This window comes from Elephantulus edwardii, unplaced genomic scaffold, assembly GCF_000299155.1.
Source record: "Elephantulus edwardii isolate Elephantulus edwardi_28Jun2011 unplaced genomic scaffold, EleEdw1.0 scaffold00044, whole genome shotgun sequence".
NCBI lineage: Eukaryota > Metazoa > Chordata > Mammalia > Macroscelidea > Macroscelididae > Elephantulus > Elephantulus edwardii.
In genome coordinates, this window is record NW_006399794.1 from 6058629 (window position 1) to 6080138 (window position 21510).

Consider the following 21510-nt stretch of genomic DNA (forward strand, 5'->3'; position numbering starts at 1 on the left):
TTTTTTCCCAGCAATCTTGCAAGAGGCAGAAGTGTGACATTAAATTGAGTGAGACGAGCGTGTGGGTGGGTTGCCAAGAAGCCCTTCTCCTGACGCAGGCCTGGGACTTGTCAAGGAATGGCTGGTTCCACCGCTGGACCATGTTACTCCTTTGCTTCAAGGAAAAGAGTTTCTTGGGGGAACAACTTTACCTCCAATAAGGATTTATTTGGATCCAACTGTGTTACATCCCTCCTAGGAAAGGTGCTCAGTAACTTGAATTCATCCCATGGATGTCCTTTGGAAGCTACAAAATTAAAGACAATCTGTAGCTTATTACTGGCCAGGAAACGCCGCTCTAGGAACTCGCCACTGGGAGTACGGATCCGCAGTTTGCTCACAGGCTCAGCATTTTCTTCCTTTGGTTCTGGAGGCAGGGCTTGCTCTAAGGAGAGCCGGATGGCCTCACGTTCTTCTTCTTGCTCTTTACGAATCTGCTCCAAACGAAACTGTTCTGCCATCTCTCTCTCTTGTGCTTCTCTTTTTGCTCTGTCAGCCTCAAGTGAAAGACGATAGGCTTCATCTTGCTCCCTCTTCACATTTTCTCTAGCTTCACGTTCATCCTCATCCTTTATATCCTCCTGTTGTTGGGCCGTGAAGATCTCCATTGCAGCCATGAGCCTCATCATTAACTCATCCACTGTTGTGTTTCCTTGGATCACATTTAGAACTTCATTAGATGATCGCTTTCCCATAATAATCAGGAAGAGTGGAAACTGATCTGTTTTTTTGAGTTCGAATGTTTTGTGCAACAACACTGCCAAAGTGTCTATTACACGTTGTCAGAAATCTTGCTCTGTTGGTGTCTTTTGTCAGATCCCAGGCCCAGGTTATAAAATTTTGACTCAGATAAGAGACAATGGATTCAGCACAAAGCATTTGTGAGCAGAACACGTTAGTTAATACACTCTCATCATGGTGGAGGTAGATAGCAAGAAGCTTTCTATCTCGGGCTTTCACATAGAAGGCCTCTTGAAAAGCAGCTTCTAATGAGCCAATAAAAAATACAGGATGGCAGTCACCATATCTTGAAGAAAATTCTGCTGTAAATTGTAATAAGGCATCTCCTTCATTTTCTGCATTTTCTGGCATCATTGGAGATTTCCTCAGGGCAGATGATGCCATGCCAAAAACTTCTCCATCATCCACTCCAAATTCTGTAGCATCTTCAAAGTCATCTCCGTCACTATCACTAACCATATGAACATCGGTGCTTTGCTCCTCAGACTGTTCCCGGGTCTGTGTAGGCGACGATCTTCTTCCCACTGTAAGTCGATGGCAGGGATAAGAAAGGCCTGACTCAGCAAAACATACTGAGTCATCAGTGGCAGAAGCTGGCCAACCCTCCCATAATTGATGGCGAACAGGAATACTTGTAAGGTCATACACATTTCTCTTTACCTCTTGAATGGTACTGCTTCCTGAGAAGTTCAGGTTGTACTCCCGCTGGACTTCTCGGTGGGTGATGATCAGCATGAAGTTTTGATTTAATGATTCCTGCAGGGCACTAGCATGACCAGATGACGAAGGTGGTGGCAAGTCTGGTGTAAGGACATAAAGACTGTTGTTTTTTGGCAAGTGTAGCGATTTTAAGACCGTACTGTCTTCCACATCTCCAGTCTTCCAGCCTTTCAACAGCATTTTAGACACAGGTATCTGAAGTTCATTTTCTAGAATCTGTTTAATCTCACCAACAGTACAGCTTTCTTCAAGTACCACATCAACATTTCTGTCTCTGTACTCAACCCTGAAGTCCAGCATCCGAGGTTGCCTCTCTACAATTTGCCTGGATGGCATTACAGGTCGAAACGCTGAAGAGGAAGAGGGGGCAGGAACTGAAGCTGAATGACTTGCTGGATCAAATGCAGGTCCTGATATGGTCTCGCCTCCATACTCACTTTGTAGAATGCCATTTTCCTGGGGTATTACACCATTGATAGCTGCCACCAAGTCCCAATTATTTTGCTCAAGAAGTTTAATAGCTTCATCAATGTTTTCAATTCCGGTACATGCCTGAAAATCCGCCAGGATCATCTCCCGGTCCATGTTGGACGCCATGGCGGCCGCAGAGTCCCGCGACTCCGGGAGTGAAGCGCGCACCTGAGGAGACTGCGCCTCCTGCGGCCGTCGCCACCGCCGCCGCCGGGAGCCAAGGGGCTGGCGGACAAGCAGGCAAGCGGGCGGGCTGGCCGGCGAGCCGGCGGGCGGGGCTGTACGGGAAACACTTAGGCGTTCATGCACTTGGTAACCTTTAGGCGCCCTGGCCGCCCGCCTGCGTCCCGAGAAGCCCGAGCCGCAGTAGCTCCAACAGAGAGATTGGTCTGGAAGCTGGTCGGGTCTTACTGTCGCCGGCCAGGATGAGGGTAGGTTGCGACAGCGCGCACCCGGCTCCCTTCAGTGGCGGCGAGACTAGCGGGGGCGGGGAAACCGCTTTCCATCTTCTTTTAATACTTCCTGGATCATTTAACATTCTGCCGAAAGCATCCTTGATTATAGCAACTCGAGGTTTAAATTTGGTCTTCAGTTCCTTGAGCTTAAGAAATACTGAGCAAGTTCGGCCCTTTTGATTTTCTGACTCCAACTTCTTGCACATTTCATTGTAATATTTTGCTTTGTCATCCCTTGCTGCCTTTTGAAATCTTCTATTCAGCTCTTTAATATCCTGAATTCTTCCTTGTGCTTTGGCTTCCCTGAGCTCCAGTGCAATTTTCAGAGTCTCTTCTGACATCCATTTTGGTCTTTGCTTCCTCTTCTGTCTTTGCAATGACCATTTGCACTCTTCTTGGATGATATCCTTGATATCCTCCCATAACTCATCTGGTCTTCGCTTATTAGTGTTTAAGGCCTCAAACCTGTTCCTGAGACACTACATGGTTAAAAATCAAGAAGGGGGTTCATCAGGGATGTATTTTGTCTCCATACCATCTCAATCTGTATGCAGAACAGACCATCTGAGACGCTGAGCTGTACGAGGAAGAATGTGGCATCAAGATTGGTGGAAGATTCATCAACAACCTGTGTTATGCAGATGATACAACCCTGCTTGCTGAAAATGAGGAGGACCTGAAGCGCTTGCTGCAAAAGGTCAAGGACTGCAGCCTTCAATATGGATTGAAGCTCAACATCAAGAAAACAAAGATTCTCACCACTGGGCCAATTGGCAGCATCAGTATGGATGGTGAAGAGATTGAGATAGTTAACAGTTTTAGTTTACTTGGCTCTATACGCAACACTCTTGGTAACAGCAGCCAGGAAATCAAGAGACAAATTGCATTGGGAAAGTCAGCTGTGGGGGATCTCTCAAGAGTACTGAAGAGCATCAGTCTGGAGACGAAGGTGTGTCTGATCCAGGCTATAGTCTTCACAATTATGTGCTATGTATCGGAAAATTGGACAGAGACTAGGGATGATAGAAAGAGAATTAATGCCTTTGAGCTGTGGTGCTGGAGAAGAGTGTTGAATATACCATGGTCTGCTAGGAGAACAAACAGATTTGTCCTGGAGAGGCTGAAGCCGGGCTGCTCCTTGGAGTCAAGGATTCTGAAGCTTCATCTGACATACTTTGGGGATGTTGCAAAGAGGGACTGGTCCTTGGAGAGGGACATCATGTTTGGAAGAGTGGAAGGACAGCACAGGAGAGGAAGACCCTCGATGAGATGGATCAATTCTATGATTGGGATGGTGGGAATGAGTGTGTTGGAGACGGCGAGGTTGGCACAGTATAGAATGGGCTCTTGTGCATAGGGTTGCTATTAGTCGCAAGCTACTTGATGGCACATAACAACAACAACAACAACACGGATTATTAGTGTTCAAGGCCTCAAACCTGTTCCTGAGTTGGATTATAAGTTCAGGTGAGATAGCCTCAAGGTAAAATTTTGATCCCTGTGGATTTGAATTGGCTTTCTTTAGCTTTAATTTGAACTTGCATATGAGTAGTTGATGGTCTGTTCCTCAATCAGAACCTGGCCTAATTTTCACTGCTGATCTAGAACTCCAGTGATTCCTTTCACAGATATAATCAGTCTGATTCCTGTGCATACCATGAGGTGAAATCCACATGTATTGTTGCTGTTGTTGTTATGTGCTGTCGAGTTGCTTGTGACTCATAGCAACCCTATGTACAACATCTGTAAACCCTGCTCTGTCCTGTGCCAATCACACCGTCTCAAATATACTCACGCCGATTACCCCAGTCACTGAATCAATCCACCTCATAGTGGGTCTTCCCCTCCTTCGCTGTCCCTCTACCCTCCAAAGCATGACGTCCCTCTCCAAGGATTGGTCCTCCTCACAACATGTCCAAAGTATATTAGATGAAGCCCCAGAATCGTTGTCTCCAAGGAGCATCCCGGTTTCACCCTTTCCAGTATGAACTTGTTCGTTTTCTTAGCAGTCCATGGTACATTCAATACTCTTCTCCAGTACAACAGCTCAAAGTCATCAATTCTTCTTCTTCCTCCCTAGTCATTGTCCAACTCTGATGCATAACAAATTATTACAAAGACCATGGCCTGTATCAAATGCACCTTAGTCTCCAGAGTGACACCATTGCTCTTTGGAGAGGTCCCTAACAGCAGACTTTCCCATGAATATATGTTTCTTACAAAAGGATTTTGCTATGAATTGATTGTGCAGAATTCAATCATTCTATCCCCAGCCTCATTTCTGTCACCAAGTCCATGTTTTCTGACTACTGATCCTTCTTCCTGGTTCCCAGCTGTGGTCATAAATAAATGTATTTAGCTTTCACATCCAGATACATTTAAGTTTGATCAGCATGAGGAGGATTCCAACCTGAGTGAAAGAACTACTAATCCTGAACTGTTTACCTTTCATGATAGTGATATCAGCCTAGACCTTAGTGAACATTCATTTTGAAAATGTGTTTGATGGCTTAATGGTCTCTCTTGTACCCACTTTCCAAGGTTCTTACTTTTTTTTTTTACACTTAATTTTATTTTCACTTCTTTCATCTTCATCTCACTGCCAATGAGTCAGAACCAACTTATAGCTGACACTCTAGTGAGTTTCTGAGGCTGTAACTCACATGAGATATTGGTAATTTTTCTCCTGCTGGTGGATTAGAACAGCCAGAGAGGTCCAGCCTTTGAGTTAGCAGTACAGTTCCCTGTGGACAAGGCTACCAGCGCCTCCTTAACATCTATATTGAGATAAAATTTATGTATAATTTTCCTGCTTAAAATACAGTTTTGTGGATTTTAGTATATTAGCATAGTTGTATAACCATTATCACCATCTGATTTTAAGACATTTTACTCACAGTCCAAAAACTCCCTATCCTCTTTGCAGTCACTCTCCATTTTCACCCAATGGGTAAAGATACGGTAGGTATGTGTATGACTGGACTGTGTGGAATCTGTTGCTTTCTGTCCTGAGGTGGGTCAAAGAAAATGAGCAAAGGAAAAACAGAGCACTGGAAATGAAAAACAAGATTAGAGAGTGAAAGAAAACAAGAAGAGTACAAAAGGAAGAAGCACAAGAATAGAAAGGTGAAAAAAGATAAAAGCACAGGCAAAGGGAAGCACCAAACTTCCTTCCAGAATGGTTGCACCATTTTACAATCTCACCAACAATGTGTAAGAGTTTCTTTCTTGCCACATCTTTTCCAACATCTATTACTTTCTGCCCTGTTAAACTTTGCCACGCTTACTGCAGTGAGATGGTACCTCATTGTGGTTTTGGTCTGCATCTCTCATATTGCCAGCATTTCTTCATGTGTCTGTTTGCCATTTGGATGTCTTCTTCTGTGAAAATTCTTCCTCAAAAAGCTGAACATAAAAATTTCATATGACCCAGCTGTTCTACTACTTGGAATATACCCTGAGAATATGAGAACTGAGGCACAAACTGAGATTTGTACACCAATGTCCATAACAGTATTATTCACCATCGCAAGAACATGGAAACAGCCCAAATGTCCAACCACAAACGAATGGATTGAGAAATGATGGTATATTCACACAATGGAATACTATGCAGCATGCAGGAGAAATAACTTTGTAAATTATTACCTAACTTGGGAGTAGCTGGAGAGCATTATGCTAAGTGAACTAACTTAGTCCCACAAGGATAAATATTGTATAAGGCTATTATTGTAGAAGTATAAGGATCCAGGATGGGTGGGAGAGACTAGAAGCAAAGGGATATGGATGTACAGGGCAAAGAGGGGATTAATCATTGGATTGTACAATTTAACGAGTTGGGAGTGTGAGGGAAATGGAAAGACTTTGTTCAAATTTGTATTAGAGTTTTCTAAATAAACTAGTGGAGAAAAAAGTCAACTTGGGGAGGGGGCAAAATGTGCAACAAAGAATGAATGAAAATCTAACTTTTCTGTAAACTTTTGTTAACATGACAAAATAAAAAAAATTATTAAAAAAAACACAGGCAAGGGAGAGAGGAAAAAAATTAAAGAGAACAAGGAAGAAAATAATTCATTAAAACATTAACAAGTAAATTAAAAGCCTAAAAGTTATGGGAGAGCATAAAAAGGAAGGGCCTTGGGGAGGTGTGGCCTCTGACTGGTGCTCTTGGCACTGCTGAGAGGCAGAAGGGGTAGAGTTTGGAAGTGGCAAGATGTCAGGTCTGGGACAGTGTATGTCTCTGCTGCTAGTTCAGAAAGTGTTGGTGTTGGAGTGTTAAGTCAGGCTTGAGTTTCTGCTGATCTAAGAAGTTGCTCGGGTCCCAAGATGTGAGCATGACCATGAAGAGCTTCCCTTTTAGTCAACAGGACATCAAGAGGCAAGGCATGCAGCCTACGTTAGAGTTTCTACTGGCCTCTGAGGTATCAAGGGTATTCTATCTGATACAGTTATTTTTGCCACAGGGGAAGGGTACAAGGTAAGGTACCCAGGCAGAGCTGGCACACTCTGCTGATATGAAGAGACGATCACTACTAATCTGAGATCTCCAAGGACAGCACACTGCACAGAGGGTGCACTGCTCCAAATGTGGCCATGGTGTATAGAATCTCTAAGAGTGTACATTCAAAGGCAGGACCCTAGTCAGTGTTGATGCTCCCCCAATCCGACGAGTGACTGTAGACCAGTCAAGGCTTAATTTTTGGGCACCAGGAGGTAGAAATTCAGTCTGTGAATATGGAGATACATGTGTGCTTCTGATGTTAGGTAGATAATATCTCAAGCCTGGTCCTCAGGTCAAACTGGGGTGAATACAGGAACATTGCCAGCCATTTGGTGGTGGGAAGGGGGGAAATAACTCTTCCTTATCCCCACAAGGGTACAAGGAATAAGGAGAGCACAGGTTTCTTGCTGTCAGCCTGCACTTGTGTGGATACCACTGACTGCAGTCCTGGGTTCCTGTGCCAACCGCGCAGAATGGCATGTCATGCTGTATCATTCAGAGTTTGCGGCTCTGTTTCATTGTTTGATGCTTCTTTACATTTCTTCTTTTGTTATTGTTTTATACTATAGAGCCAGAACTGACTCATAGCTGACCCTCTGGCGGGTTTTCAGAGGCAGTTAATCATGCAGGGAGGAGATTGCTCCTCCTTCTCCTGCAGAACAGCTGGTGGCCTCTAAATGCTTGCCTTTGGGATTGCAGCATAGCTTCTTGCCATTAGGTCACCAGAGCTCAACTTTCCCCCCTCCCCCTTCAGCAGTTGTTTATTGGCAATGGCTTTGAAAAGGTGATGGAGTTAGCATACAGAGAAACAACCACACACTGACTATCACGTGGACAGGAAGAGTGATAGGAAAGAGTAGTCTGGAGCCCCAGATGAGGCCTGCACCAGTGTTAAGTCTAGGAGGGTGCTGGGGTCTGAAATGTTAGGAGGACAGCCTTAGAACACCTCCACTTAGTAGGCATGGTTAGAAAAAAAGAGGAACTCACTGGCTGTGGTCTCTGCCTGTGTGGGACGTACTTTACTTGGCAGGTGAGGCTGTTGGCCAAGGCTCACTTGATATCTTCCACCTGGCCAGCCTTCAGATTCTCCTTCCTTCCACCGCAGGTCTTCAGAACAGAGGTTTTTAGGGCTTAGCCATAGGAGAAGGCCAGGGTCCATGGCTTCAGCAGAGAGCACTTGTTGATGGCATTGAGGTTGATGGATGTCTCCTCTTCATGCCCTCAACGATGTGATGAACAATGTCAGAAAGCTCCTTCTTCTACTCTGTAGTCAGTGCTGTATATGGGTAGGGCATGTTGTTCTCAATGGTAATTTCCTTCACAGAGGCTTTAGAAGCTGGTGGGGCCTGGTCAGCAGCATGAGTCCTTTAGTGACTTCTTAAACTAATTCATTATCTTTTCAATTGAAACTTTGGGTTGTAGGATTATCCTCTGTATTACTGCTTTTGTTTTCTAGTGTCTAAGCTGAAGAGGATCTGGACTTCCATATGCCTAGTCTACTTTCTTATCTGGAATTCCCCCTTAGACTGTTAACTTTAACAGGAGGTGACTACCCATTTCCAAGGAGTGGCTGGTAAATTCAAACTGTTGACCTTTCGATTAGCAGCCTTGTACATTATACACTATGCCATCAGAGCTCCTTCACTCCAGACTTGGTCAACCACTAATGTACTTTCTAGATATTTTTGAGAAATAGAATCATACTGGATGTGATCTTTTATGACTGGCTTATTTAACATAGCACACTATTTAGGAAGTTTATTCATGCTGTAGGATGAATCAATACTTCATTCTCTTTTTTGCCAAGTAATACTCTATTGTATGGATCCACTATGTTTTATCTGTCAATCAGTTGACAAACATTTAAGGTACTTAAACTTTTGTCAGTAATGTTGTTTCCAACTAATGTTGTTTCTTGACATTTGATTGTGTGTTTCATAACAAATTATGACTAGCATTGAGAAGAGTGGGAATTCCAGAACATTTAAATATGTTCATGTGAAACCTATATCCAGACTAGGAAGCTATTGTGTGAATACTACAAGGAACACTACATAGTTTAAAATTAAGAAAGGTGTGCCTCAGGGTTGTATTCTTTCTCCATACCTATTTGTTCTGTATGTTGAGCAAATTATTCAAGAAGCTGGACTCTATGAAGAAGAATGTGTCATCAGGATTGAAAGAAGGTGACAAAGCCTTTCTTGCTGAAATTAAGGAGGACTTGAAACATTTGTTGCAAAATATCAAAGACTACAGCCCTCAATGTGGATTGTATATCAATAAAAGCCACCCAAAATTATCACTAATGGACCTATACGCAACATCATGATGTTGTTGTTGTTGTTGTTGTTATGTACCGTCGAGTCACTTGGGCTCTATGAGGAGAAATATGGCATCAGGTTTGGTGGAAGATCTATCAGCAATCTGTGTTATGCAGATGACACAGCCTGCTTGCTGAAACTGAGGAGGACCTGAAGCACTTGCTGCTGAGGGTCAGGGACTACAGCCTTCAATATGGATTGAGGCTCAGTGTCAAAAAGACAAAGATTCTCACCACTGGACCAATTGGCAACATCAGGATGGATGACGAAGAGACTGAGATTGTTCATAGCTTTAGATGGATGGCGAAGAGACTGAGATTGTTCATAGCTTTAGTCGCCTTGGCTCCACAATCAACACTCTTGGCACCAGCAGCCAGGAAATTAAAAGATGTATTGTGATGGGAAAGTCTGCTGTTAGGGACTCTCTAAAGTACTCATGTACGCTATGTACATCATGATGTTGTTGTTATTGTTGTTGTTGTTGTTATGTGCCGTCGAGTCGTTTGCAACTCATATGTACAACCCTATGTACAACAGCCCTAAACCCTGCTCTATCCTGTGCCAATCGCACTGCCTCTGACACACCCATCTCGATTACCCCAGTCACTGAATCAATCCATCTCATAGAGGGTCTTCCCCTCCTGCGCCGTCCCTCCACCCTCCCAAGCATGATGTCCCTCTCCAAGGACCTGTCCCTCCTTGCAACATGCCCAGAGTAAGTCAGACGAAGCCCTAGAATCCTTGCCTCCAAGGAGTAGCTTGGTTTAACCCTCTCCAAAGTGAATCTGTTTGTTTTCTTGGCAGTCCATGGTACATTCAGTACTCTTTTCCAGCACCACAGCCCAAAGGCATCAATTCTCCTTCTGTCCTCCCTAGTCATTGTCCAACTCTCTGATGCATAATAAGTGATTGCAAAGACCATGGGCTGTATCAGGCACACCTTAGTCTCCAGAGAGACATCGTTAGTCTTGAGTACTTTAAAGAGGTCCCTAACAGCAGACTTTCCCATCGCAATACGTTTTTTTTATTTCCTGGCTGCTGGTGCCAAGAGTGTTGACTTTGGAGCCAAGCAAACTGAAGTTGTGAACAATCTCAATCTCTTCGCCATCCATCCTGATGCTACCAATTGGTACAGTGGTGAGAATCTTTGTCTTCTTGACATTGAGCCTCAGTCCATACTGAAGGCTACAGTTCTTGACCCTCTGCAGCAAGTGCTTCAGGTCCTCCTCAGTTTCAGCAAGCAGGGTTGTATCATCTGCATAACACAGATTGTTAATAGATCTTCCACCAATCCTGACGCCACAATTCTCCTCATAGAGCCCAGCCTCCCAGTTAATCTGCTCTGCATACAGGTTGAAAAGGTATGGAGACAGGACACATCCCTGGCGTACACGCTTCCCAATTTTGAACCATGCAGTGTTATCCTGCTCTGTTCTGACAACATCATGATAGGTGAAGAAAATACTGAAACTATCAATGACTTCCTTTTAGTTGGATCCACAATCAGTACACTTGTATGTGCAGTCAGGAGATCAGGAGACATACTGACGTGGGTAAAGTCTGCAGTCAGGGACTTCTCCAAATTACTGAGGAACAGTATTCTAATTTGAAGACTAAAATGTACCAGATTAAGACCATGATCTTTTCAATCACTTGCTATGCATCTGAAAGCTGGACAGTGAATAAGGATGACAGAAGAAAAATTGATGCTTTAGAACTGTGGTGTTGGAGGAGAGTACGGAATATCCCCTGGACTGCCAAAAGAACCAACAAATATGTCTTGGAGAAGGTGAAGCTAGAGTGCTTCTTGGAGGTAAGGATGGATAAGCTTTGTCTTGGGTATGTTACTGTTGTTTTTGTTGTTATATGCTGCCAAGTCTCTTGTAACTCATAGAGACCCCTAAACCCTGCAACATCCTGCATCAACCTCATTGTCTCTGACACACCTACTCCCACTTCTTCATTCACTGAATTGAGATCTCATCGAGGTTCTTCCTCTCCTGCGCCATCCCTCCACTCTCCCAAACATGATGTCCCTCTACAAGGACTGGTCCCTCCTTGCAACATACTCAAAGTATGTCAGACGAAGCTTCAAAATCCTTCCTCCAAGGAGCAGCCTGGCTTCACCTTCTCCAGGACAAACCTGTTTGTTCTCCTAGCATTCCATGGTAATATTCAACACTCTTCTCCAGCACCACAGCTCAAAGGCATTAATTTTCTTTCTGTCATCCCTAGTCACTGTCCAGCTCTTCAATGCATAGCACGCAATTGTGGTGACTATAGCCCCGATCAGGCACAGGTCCCTGACAACTGATTTTCCCAATGCAATTTGTCTCTTGATTTCCTGGCTGCTGGTACCAAGAGTGTTGAATGATGGGTAAGTTTTGTCTTGCATAATTTAGGTATGTTCTAGGAAAGGCTATACTTTAGAGAAGGACATCATGCTTGGAAAGGTGAAGAAAACAAGGAGAGGAAAACCCTCAGCTGTGTGGATTGACACAGTGACTGCAGCAGTGGGTTCAGGTGTGTCAAAAATTGTGAAGTTGGCACAGGATAAGACAAAGTTTAAATCTGTTGTTCATAGGGTCACTATGAGTCCTACTCTACTCAGTGCACCTAACAGCATGGTAACTGTATGCATAACATTGTGAGGAATTGTCAGTTTGTTTTATTATTAAATAACTATTCCCACTAGCAATAAGTGAGCCTTCTAGTTTCTTCACATCCTATCAACAATAATTGCTTTTTTATTATAGCCTGTCTTTTTTTATTATAGCCATTCTAGTGTACATAAAGGGAACTCTGGTGGATAAAGAATTGTGCTGCCAGCCCAAATGGGCAATTTGAATCCACCAAGTGCTTCAACGGAGATAGATGGACAGTTTCCTCCTGTGTGATTTATAGCCTCTGATAAGTCACTCAACAACAATAAAATTGTAGTTATTATTGAGGTCAACTCTGATTCAGTTTTGACTTGATGACAATGAATTTGAAGCAATTTTGTTTGTGTTTGTTTGCTTGATGGTGTATATGAAATATGTCACTGTGACTTTGATTTTTAATTTTGTAATCCCTAATGATGTGAAAAGGGAGCTTCAATAGAACAGCTAACCCAAAGGCATGTGGTTCAAATCCACCAGCTATTCTCCAGGTGAGGGATGGGCAATCTCCTTCTGTACTATTTACAGCCTCTAAAAACCCAGTGAAAGGTTAGTTATGAGTTGGTTCTAATGTGACTGTACATAACAACAACAATGCTGAGCATTGTTTCTTGTGCTTATTTTACTGTTTTATATCTTTGGTGTAATGTTTGTTCAGACCTTTTGCCTGTGTTCTAATTTTTCTTCTGTTTCTTAATATAAGAGGGTGTATGTGGTATATATTCTGGATGTAGGTTCTTTAACAGATTGGATTTACCAATATTTTCTCTCATTCTGGGAAGTTTTAACTTTCTCCTCTTTTTTTTAATTGTTGAGAATATGTTGTTGTTGTTGTTATGTGCCATCGAGTCGCTTGTGACTCATAGCAGCCCTGTGTACAACAGGCCTAAACCCTGCTCTATCCCTTGCCATTCTCAGTGTCTCTGACACAACTATCTCCATTATCCCAGTGACAGAATCAATCTATTTCATGGAGGGTCTTCCTTTCCTGCACTGTCCCTCCACCCTCCCAAGCATGACGTCCCTCTCCAAGGACTGGTCCCTCCTTGCAATATGTCCAAAGTATGTCAAACAAAGCTTTAGAATCCTTGCCTCCAAGGAATAGCCTGGCTTCTCCCTCTGCAGGACAAACTTGTTTGCTGTCAGAGACCTCTCCAAGATACTGAGGAGCAATGATGTCAGTCTGGAGATTAAGGTGCACCTGATACAGGCCATGATCTTTGTCATTACGTGCTATGCATCCAAAAGCTGGACAATGACTAGGAATGATAGAAGAATTGATGCCTTTGAGCTGTGGTACTGGACTGCTAGGAGAACAAACAAGTTTGTCCCAATACAATTGATCTTTTAATTTCTTGGCTGCTGGTACCAAGAGTGTTGATTGTAGAGCCAAGCAAACTAAAGCTGTCAACAATCTCAGTCTCTTCACCATCAATCATGATGCTGCCAATTGGCCCAGTGGTGAGAATCTTTGTTTTCTTGATGTTGTGCTTCAGTTCATACTGAATGTTGTAATCCTTGACCTTCTGCAACAAGCACTTCAGGTCCTCCTCAGTTTTAGCAAGCAGGATTGTGTCATCTGCATACTAATGCAGATTGTTGGTAAATCTACCGCCAATCCTGATGCCACCCTTCTCCTCATAGAGCCCAGCCTCCTGGATTATCTGTTCTGCATATAGATTGAAAAGATATGGAGGTAGGACATATCCTTGACGCACACCCTTCCCAATTTTGAACCATGCAGTAATTTCCTTGCTCTGATCTGATGATGCATCCTGGTCCAAGTGTAAGTTTTGCATAAGCACAATCAAGTGTTCTGAGATTCCCATTCTTCTAAAAATCAGCCACAATTTCTGTGATCCACACAGTCAAATGCCTTTGCATAGTCAATGAAACATAGATAGATATTCCTCCAGTACACTCTGCTTTCATCAGAGTTCCATCTGACATTAGCTATAATCTCCCTAGTGCACGTCCTCTTCTAAATCCAGCCTGTACTTCAGGCAGGTCTCTGTTGATGTACTGTTCTAGTCATTTTTGGATTATCTTCAGCAGAATATTGCTTGCATTTGATATCAATTATATTGTTTGATAATTTCTACACTCTGTTGGATCACATTTCTTTGGAAGGGGAGCAAATATAGATCTCTTCCAGTCAATAAGTCAGGTGGTTGTCCTGCATATTTCTTGGCACAACTTGGTGAGCATATCCAGAGCAGCATCTGTTGGTTGAAATATTTCATTTGGTATGCCATCAGTTCCTGGGGCCTTATTTTCCAATTCTTTCAGAGCAGCTTGAACTTTCTCCTTCATCACCACTCTTGCTCAATATGTTGTTTCATGAAATTCTTCTGTGGCCACCAATTGCTTTTGGTATTCCTTTTGACTCTGTATACTCTTTCCATATTCTTTTAATGCTTTCTGCATCATTTAATATTTTGCCCAAAGCATCCTTAAGTACTGCAACTTGAGGTTCACATTTGTTCTTCAGCTTAAGAAATGCTGAGCGAGTTCAGCCCTTTTGCTTTTCTGACTCCAGCTCCTTGCACATTTCATTGTAATACTTTACTTTGTCTTCCCTCACTGCCCTCTAAAATCTTCTGTTCAACTTCTTAATGTCTTGATTTCTTCCCTTTTCCTTGGCTTCTTGGTGCTGCAGTGCAATATTTAGAGTTTCTTCTGACATCCGTCTTAGTCTTTTCTTTCTTCCCTGCCTTTGTAATGACCTTTTGCATTCTTCATGGATGATATTCTTGATATCCACCCACAGCTCGTCCAGTCTTTGCTAATTAATGTCCAAGGCCTCAAACCTGTGCCTGAGATGGTTTTGAAATTGAGATGGGATAGACTTAAGGTCATATTTTGGTTCCTTTGATTTAAGTTTCCTCAGCTTTAGCTTGAACTTGCATATGAGTAGTTGGTGGTCTGTTCCACAATCTGTACCTGGCCAAGTTTTCACAACTGACATTGAGCTTCTCCAGAGATTCTTTCCACAGATGTAATTGATCTGATTCCTGTGCATACCATCAGGTGAAATCCATGTGTATAGCTTGGGTTTGTGTTTCTTCTAAAATGTATTTGCAATGAATAAGTCATTGATTGTGCAGAATTCTATACACTAGAAAATATACGTCAATGCTAGCTTCCACATGCACAGTTCAGTGGCATTGATTACATTCTTTGACTTGTGCAGCCATTCCCATTCTCCTTTTCTGAGTTGCATTAACATAAACTCAGCTGCCCTGAAGGTTCCTATCTAGTCATTTGAGTTGCTTTTACCAGTTTGAACCTATATAGCTTGTTCTTAAAATGTCATAATGTTCAAGTCAAACCGTTTTTACTAATTAAGCTAAACTCTTGTTCAATTTTTAAGAAAAGTTCAGCAGATTTTTTGGTCTAAGGTGTTAAGCTTAACTCAGAGAAATAGTATTAGGGGTTCATCAACCCTCTTTTGCTTCAGAAAGTCTAGCATTCATGAGAATTTTAAATTATGTCCTGTATTTCTCTTTTTGATCAGGATTCTTAAATAGAATCTTTGATCAAAATGTTAATTAATGATAGTAGGCATTATCTAGTTCATCAGATCTCATGAGAACGGAGGTAGCTGTTCATGTAACTTTTCGCTTTCTTCATAATATAATTTACATGACAGTAAATTTGATGTAGCCTGTTTTGGTGGCATTTCTAAAAAGCCTTTGCCTGATCCAGTATCACAAACACTTACTTGTAAGCTTTAGATTTGTCTTTTTTTTTTTCTTTTCAGCTCTTAAATTTAGGTTCTTAGTTTTCATGTATGATATGAAGGTAGATATCCTTAATGAAATAATTTTATTGTAGATAGGAATTTTTTTCTGTACTTTTAATTCAGCTTGGTTGAACTCTATTCTTATGTAGGTATTACACATTCTTAATTACTGTAGTTTTGTAAAGTAAGTACTGTTTAAAATTGAGGGCTCTGAGTCCTTCAGCTTTGTTCTTATTTAAAATTACTTTGGCTGCTCTGGATCTTTTGCATTTCTGTGACATTTTAGGCTCAATTTATAAATTTCTTCAAAGAATCCAGATGATATTTGATAGAATTATCTTGAATCTGTCAATTGATTTTGGGAATGTTGTAATTATAGCAGTAGTTTTTGATCTATTGAACATGAATATCTTTCCATTTGAAGTCTTTATTTCTTTTAATGGAATTTTCTTGATCACAGTTTTATTGTGCCTGCTCAAATCTTAACTTTATCAGGAAAACCTTCTGTGAGTATTCTATTCAAAATAGCACACTGTCTTTATTCTGTTTCCCTCTACGTTGCTAATTTTTGCTTTATGCTACTAATATAATCTTACATATTATACATAAGCATGCATTTATGCATTACACACATGTGATGTGTGTACATGTATATGCATATGCTTACTGCTTTTCTCACTAGGCTGAAGCTCCATGAGGACAGAGGTTTTGTTTTATTCTTTATTTTTATCACAGTTACTCGACATGAGTACACAGTAAATATTTGTTAAGTATGTTGAATGAGTTATTTTAAACAAGTTTTAAGTTATTTTTAAAAAAAACAATACAAATTGATGCCCGTGTCTCCTACCACCCACCATGGGCTAGAAAGCAGTAGCTTAGGAAATATGCAAATATGGTAGTAGAGAAGGATAAATGTTTAGGAACCTCCAGCTTAAGTAGCAAGAAAAAGAGGCTTAGAAGTGATGTTTCTTACTATTTCATAGGAGGTTACATTTTATCTATTAGCCCCTAGGTTCTTCTTGACCTCAGGTGGGAGATCTCTTTTCTTTAGCTATGACACATATAGCTAAACATTCATAGGGAAGTGGGTTGCCAGTACTTGCCACAGAAACCCTCTTGGCAGTTTTGGAAGCTGTATAGGCATTTTTGCCAACATATTGAATTTGAAACTTAATTTATAGGTCTTGGTTTCTTCCTTTGCAGGGCTCTGGGTTTGCAGAGAGCCGAAATGACCATGACTGCCAACAAGAACACCAGCATCACACATGGAGCTGGGGGCACTAAGGCCCCTCAGGGGACGCTGAGCAGGTGAGTAGGGGACACTTAAGAGAGAATGGGGCACACTAGGAGGTGGCCTCAGGATCACTATCAAAATATAAATTATTATAATCATGATATCTGGGTATCTAAAATCTGACTCATGCTGACTATTAAGCAGAAGTCTTTATAATATTTCATTTTCTAGTTCTTTAGATTTCCACTGGTGATAATAAACAATGTCCCTAAAACAAACTTACTTTGTAGTATTAGAGGCTCCTAAGCCTCCTGGACTGGAGCGAGCAATAAATAGTCACAGCTGTTAATGATTGTAATCTTTTCCTAAGTTCAGGACAACTTAAGGGCTGTAACTGAGCTGGGATGCACTATGGTGAGAGAAGCTAACCATATTGAGGGTGGTGGTGGTGGTGGTGGTGGTTTTTTTTGTTATATACCATTGAGTTGTCTGCAACTCTTAGCAACCCTGTGTACAATAGTTTTGAACCCTGTCTTATTCTGAGCCAGTCTCACTGACTCCAACATACCTAATTCCATCACCCCAGTTATTGTGTCTATCCATCTCGTCTGTGGTCTTCCTCTCCTGCGCTGTCCCTCCACCCTTCTGAGCATGATGTCCTTCTCCAAGGACCAGTCCCTCCTGCCACATGCCTAAAAAGCAAGTGAGACGAAGATTCAAAATCCTAGCCTCCAAGGAGAAACTTGGTTTCACCCTCTCTAGGATAGACCTGTTTGTTCTGCTGGCAGTCCATGATATGTTCAAGACTCATTAGCACCACAACTTAAAGGCATTAATTCTTCTTCTGTCATCCTTAGTCATTGTCCAGCTCTCTGTTGCATAGTCTATAATTGTGGTGCCATTAACTCAATTATGGCCCATATGACTCTATGAACAAGGGATTTGAACCATACCCTATCCTGCATCATCTTCATCGTCCCTGTAATACTTGAACTCATTGCCACAGTCACTATATCACTCCATCTGATTGAGGGTCTTCCTCTAGCTGAGGGTGACTGTTGTTGCTGTTGTGTGCCATCAAATCAGGACTCATAGCTGACCCTCCTGTGGTTTTCAGAGACATCAACTGTAAGGGAGGAGATTGCATATCTTTCTCCCACAGATCAGCCAATGGATTTGAACAATATACCTTTGTGCTGTCAGCATAGTTCCTTACCACAAAGCTTGTAGGAGTAGGTAATAAGCTGTGAATATTAGCACACAATCCAAGCAAAAAAATCTAGGCTTAAGAAAAGAAAGATAATATATATCTCTATCTCTATCTCTATATCTATCTATATATAACAGAACATAGGCTGAACACAAAGAAAGTTGTTGTTGTTATGTGCTCTCGAGCTTCCTGTGACTCATAGTGACTCTATGCACCATAATTCTTCACCTTGCCCTTTCTTCAGTCAGTTTCACTGTCTTTGACACACCTACCTCCATTATCCTAGTCACTGTGTTAAACCATATCATCCTGGGTTTTCCTCTCTGTGCTTCCAAGCATGATATCCTTTTCCAAAAACTAGTCCCTCCTGGAAACATGCCTAATGTATGTCAGATAGAGCTTCAAAATCCTTGTCTCCAGGGAGAAAGTTGTCTTCACCCTCTCCAGGACAGACTTTTTTGTTCTCTTGGCAATCCAAAATATGTTCAGTACTCTCCTCCAGTACCACAACTCAACGGTATCTATTTTTCTTCTGTCATACTTATTTATTGTCCAGCTTTCTGATATGTAGCACGAAATTGCAAAGACCATGGCCTGGATCAGGCACACCTCAGTGTCCAGACTGACATCGTTGCTCTTTAGCACTCTGGAGAGGTCCCTGACTGCAGACTTTCCCATTGTCTTTTGATTTTTCTCAAAAAGTGCCATGGGTGTTGATTTTGGAACCGAGTAAGCTGAAATTGAATCTTTTCTCCATCATGGTGCTGCCAATTGACAAAGTGTTTAGAATCTTTGTCTTCTTGATGTTGAGCTTCAATCCATATTGAAGACTGCAGTCTTTTACCTTCTGCAGCAAACACTTCAAATCCTGCTCAGTTTCAACAAGCAAGATTGTGTCATCTGCATAGTGCAGGTTGTTGATGAGTCTTCATCCAATCCTGATACCACATTCCTCATAAAGCCCAGTCTCCCAAATGATCTGTTCTGAATATAGATTAAAAAGGTATGGCGAAAGGACACATCCCTGATGCACTCCTTTCTTAATTTTGAACCACATGGCTTTTTCTTGCTATGCTCTGATGACTGTTTCCTGGTTTAAGTATAAGCACATTCAGGTATTCAGAGATTCCCATTCTTTTCAAGGTTAGCCACAATTCGTTGTGATCCACACAGTCAAATGCCTTTGCATAGTCAATGAAGAATTTGTAGACATTCCTTTGGTACTCTCTGCTTTCAGCCAAAATCCATCTACCATTGGCTAGTGTCTTAGCCTCTTCTAAAACCAGCCTGCACTTCTGGTAGTTCTCTGTTGATGCACTGTTCCAGTCATCCTCGAATACTCTTCAGCAGGATTTTGCTTGCATGCGATAATAGTGGCATTATTCAGTATCTCCACAGTTGGAGAATTTTAGTCAGGGTAAAATATAAATCCACTTTCCAGGTTTTGTCCACTTTTAATATGTGGGACCATAGATAAACCATAGGTTTTAGAATCAGAAAGAATTGGATTCATGTTCAAGCCCTTTCTTCTTACCAGTGAGCAAGATAACAGGGACTTTTTAATGCCCGCTAAATCTCCGCTATATCACCATAGAATAATTATAACAATAGTACTTAACTCCAGAATTACTGTGGGAATAATGTGAGAAAACATGTCACTGCTTAGCATAGTGGTGAACCTAAAGTAAGCACTCACTAAATATTAATGTTCTCTATGTGATTGGATAAAAATTTTCAAAACTGGCTGATGGATGCATAGTGCTCTTTCCATAGCTGCTTAGTTTTTGGATGTATGTTATTGTATATGCTAATCACCTATAAAAACCTCTGAGCCCCCTTTTTTTTAAGGCCATATACTTTTTAGAATTTTGCTAAATTTCTGGTGGGCAAATTTGCTTTTAAGAACCTCATCCATTGAAATTGACAGCTACTAGGATGAATATCTTGTATTTTGGACATGTTTCTAGGAGGGGTTGTTCCTTGGAGAAGGGCATGATGCTGGGAAAGGTGGAAGGTCGGCGAAGGAGAGGAAGATCTTCAACCAAGTGGATTGGCATGGTTACTGCCACAATGGTCTCTTGTGTGGAAGATTCCAGGAAGTGGAAGAATGAATGGCACAGGGTAGAACAGGGTTCAGATCTTTTGTTCATAGGGTCACAATGAGTTATACTTGACTCAACAGCACCTAACAATAACAGAATGAAATTCTGCTTAGATCAAGATATATAGCTAGATTTCTAGGCTGTGTAGGGCCAGACTGAGTCTATTAGGGCATGGCCAGACACTGGTAGATGTTTGGTTCCATCAGAGCAGGGGTCTAATTGTTGGTGGCTAGGCAACACATCATATAGTCCCTACAAAATTATTGGCAGGAATAAGCTCAGCCTTTTTATCCATTGCCTGATTTTGAAAATCCCTTTTCCTGGGCTGTTATTGGACTGGTAGCATGTCTTACTCCTCAATTTTACCATGACTGAATTGGCAAATGGAGACTGGTAGTTAATCTTCCTAGCTCTAGATTAGATCACTTCATAGGGGAAATAAATATTATGTGTTTTATAATTTTATTATTAATTATAAGGAAATACTGTCTTTAGAACCTAACTTGAAGATTAATATATCCAGTAGCCCTCAATTCCTTTAAATATTCTTTTCTTTACTGAATTTTCTTTTTTAATAATTGCTATTATGATCCATTCTACTAAGATCAATATTAGACTACTCACTAAAGACGATGTTCAGCAGTGTCCTAAATGTTTGATCTGCTGTACCACTCACTCCGTCATTTCCAACATCAACTGTTCCTCCTCTGTTTAGTTCCCCAAGCCCTACATGTCCTTTGGGTGACTAGAATGTCTCATAGAAAGTCCAAATCCATGTGAGGAATGATTCACATGACTGTGGGTGGCATAGGCCAGTGCAGCAGACTTGGAAGTGATGAGCCAGGATATTGCAGACTGTCAGTTGCAGCACAGCTGTGTGCTCTGTCCCAGGAGAGCAAGCATTGAATTTCCATGAGATTATATAGGCTTCAAGTAGAGTAAGGCTTGTGTTCCAGCCTTTTTCTTCTTCTCATTTTCACCATGGGAGTGGTAGGGGATATGGTGTAACATCAAGTTGCAATGCAGAACCACAGCCATTGCCAGGTGCTTCAATTTCTCTTTGTAATACATACCAACATGTTTCTAACTCTTCAGAAATTGGTCTTCCTTAAGGCTGTTCTTTGGAGGCAAAAATTTTGAAGCTCAGTCTGACATACTTTGGGCATGTTGTAAGGAGGGACCCGTCCTTGGAGAGAGACATCATGCTTTCAAGGGTGGAGGGACAGAACAAGAGAGAAAGGACCTGGATGACTGAAAAAAACTGGATGAAATATGTTTACGGCATTGAAGTCTATGGGGGAGAGAATA

The 21510-nt window shown here is 41.7% G+C and overlaps 1 protein-coding gene and 1 pseudogene across 3 annotated transcripts in view; one reads left to right on the plus strand and one right to left on the minus strand.

Moving 5' to 3' along the window:
* The window catches only part of ST5 (suppression of tumorigenicity 5), a 162139-nt gene that overhangs the window by 81277 nt on the left and 59352 nt on the right, over positions 1-21510 (plus strand). For both annotated transcript variants that reach the window (XM_006885434.1, XM_006885433.1), the window contains exon 2: positions 16860-16964. In XM_006885434.1, the coding sequence (XP_006885496.1) occupies positions 16885-16964 (80 nt within the window). In that variant the 5' untranslated portion in view covers positions 16860-16884. The remainder of the gene's footprint in view (positions 1-16859; positions 16965-21510) is intronic.
* Positions 9-2097, minus strand: LOC102855882 (annotated as a pseudogene). Its single transcript, XR_438872.1, has one exon. The product of XR_438872.1 is annotated as an FAS-associated factor 1-like (transcript).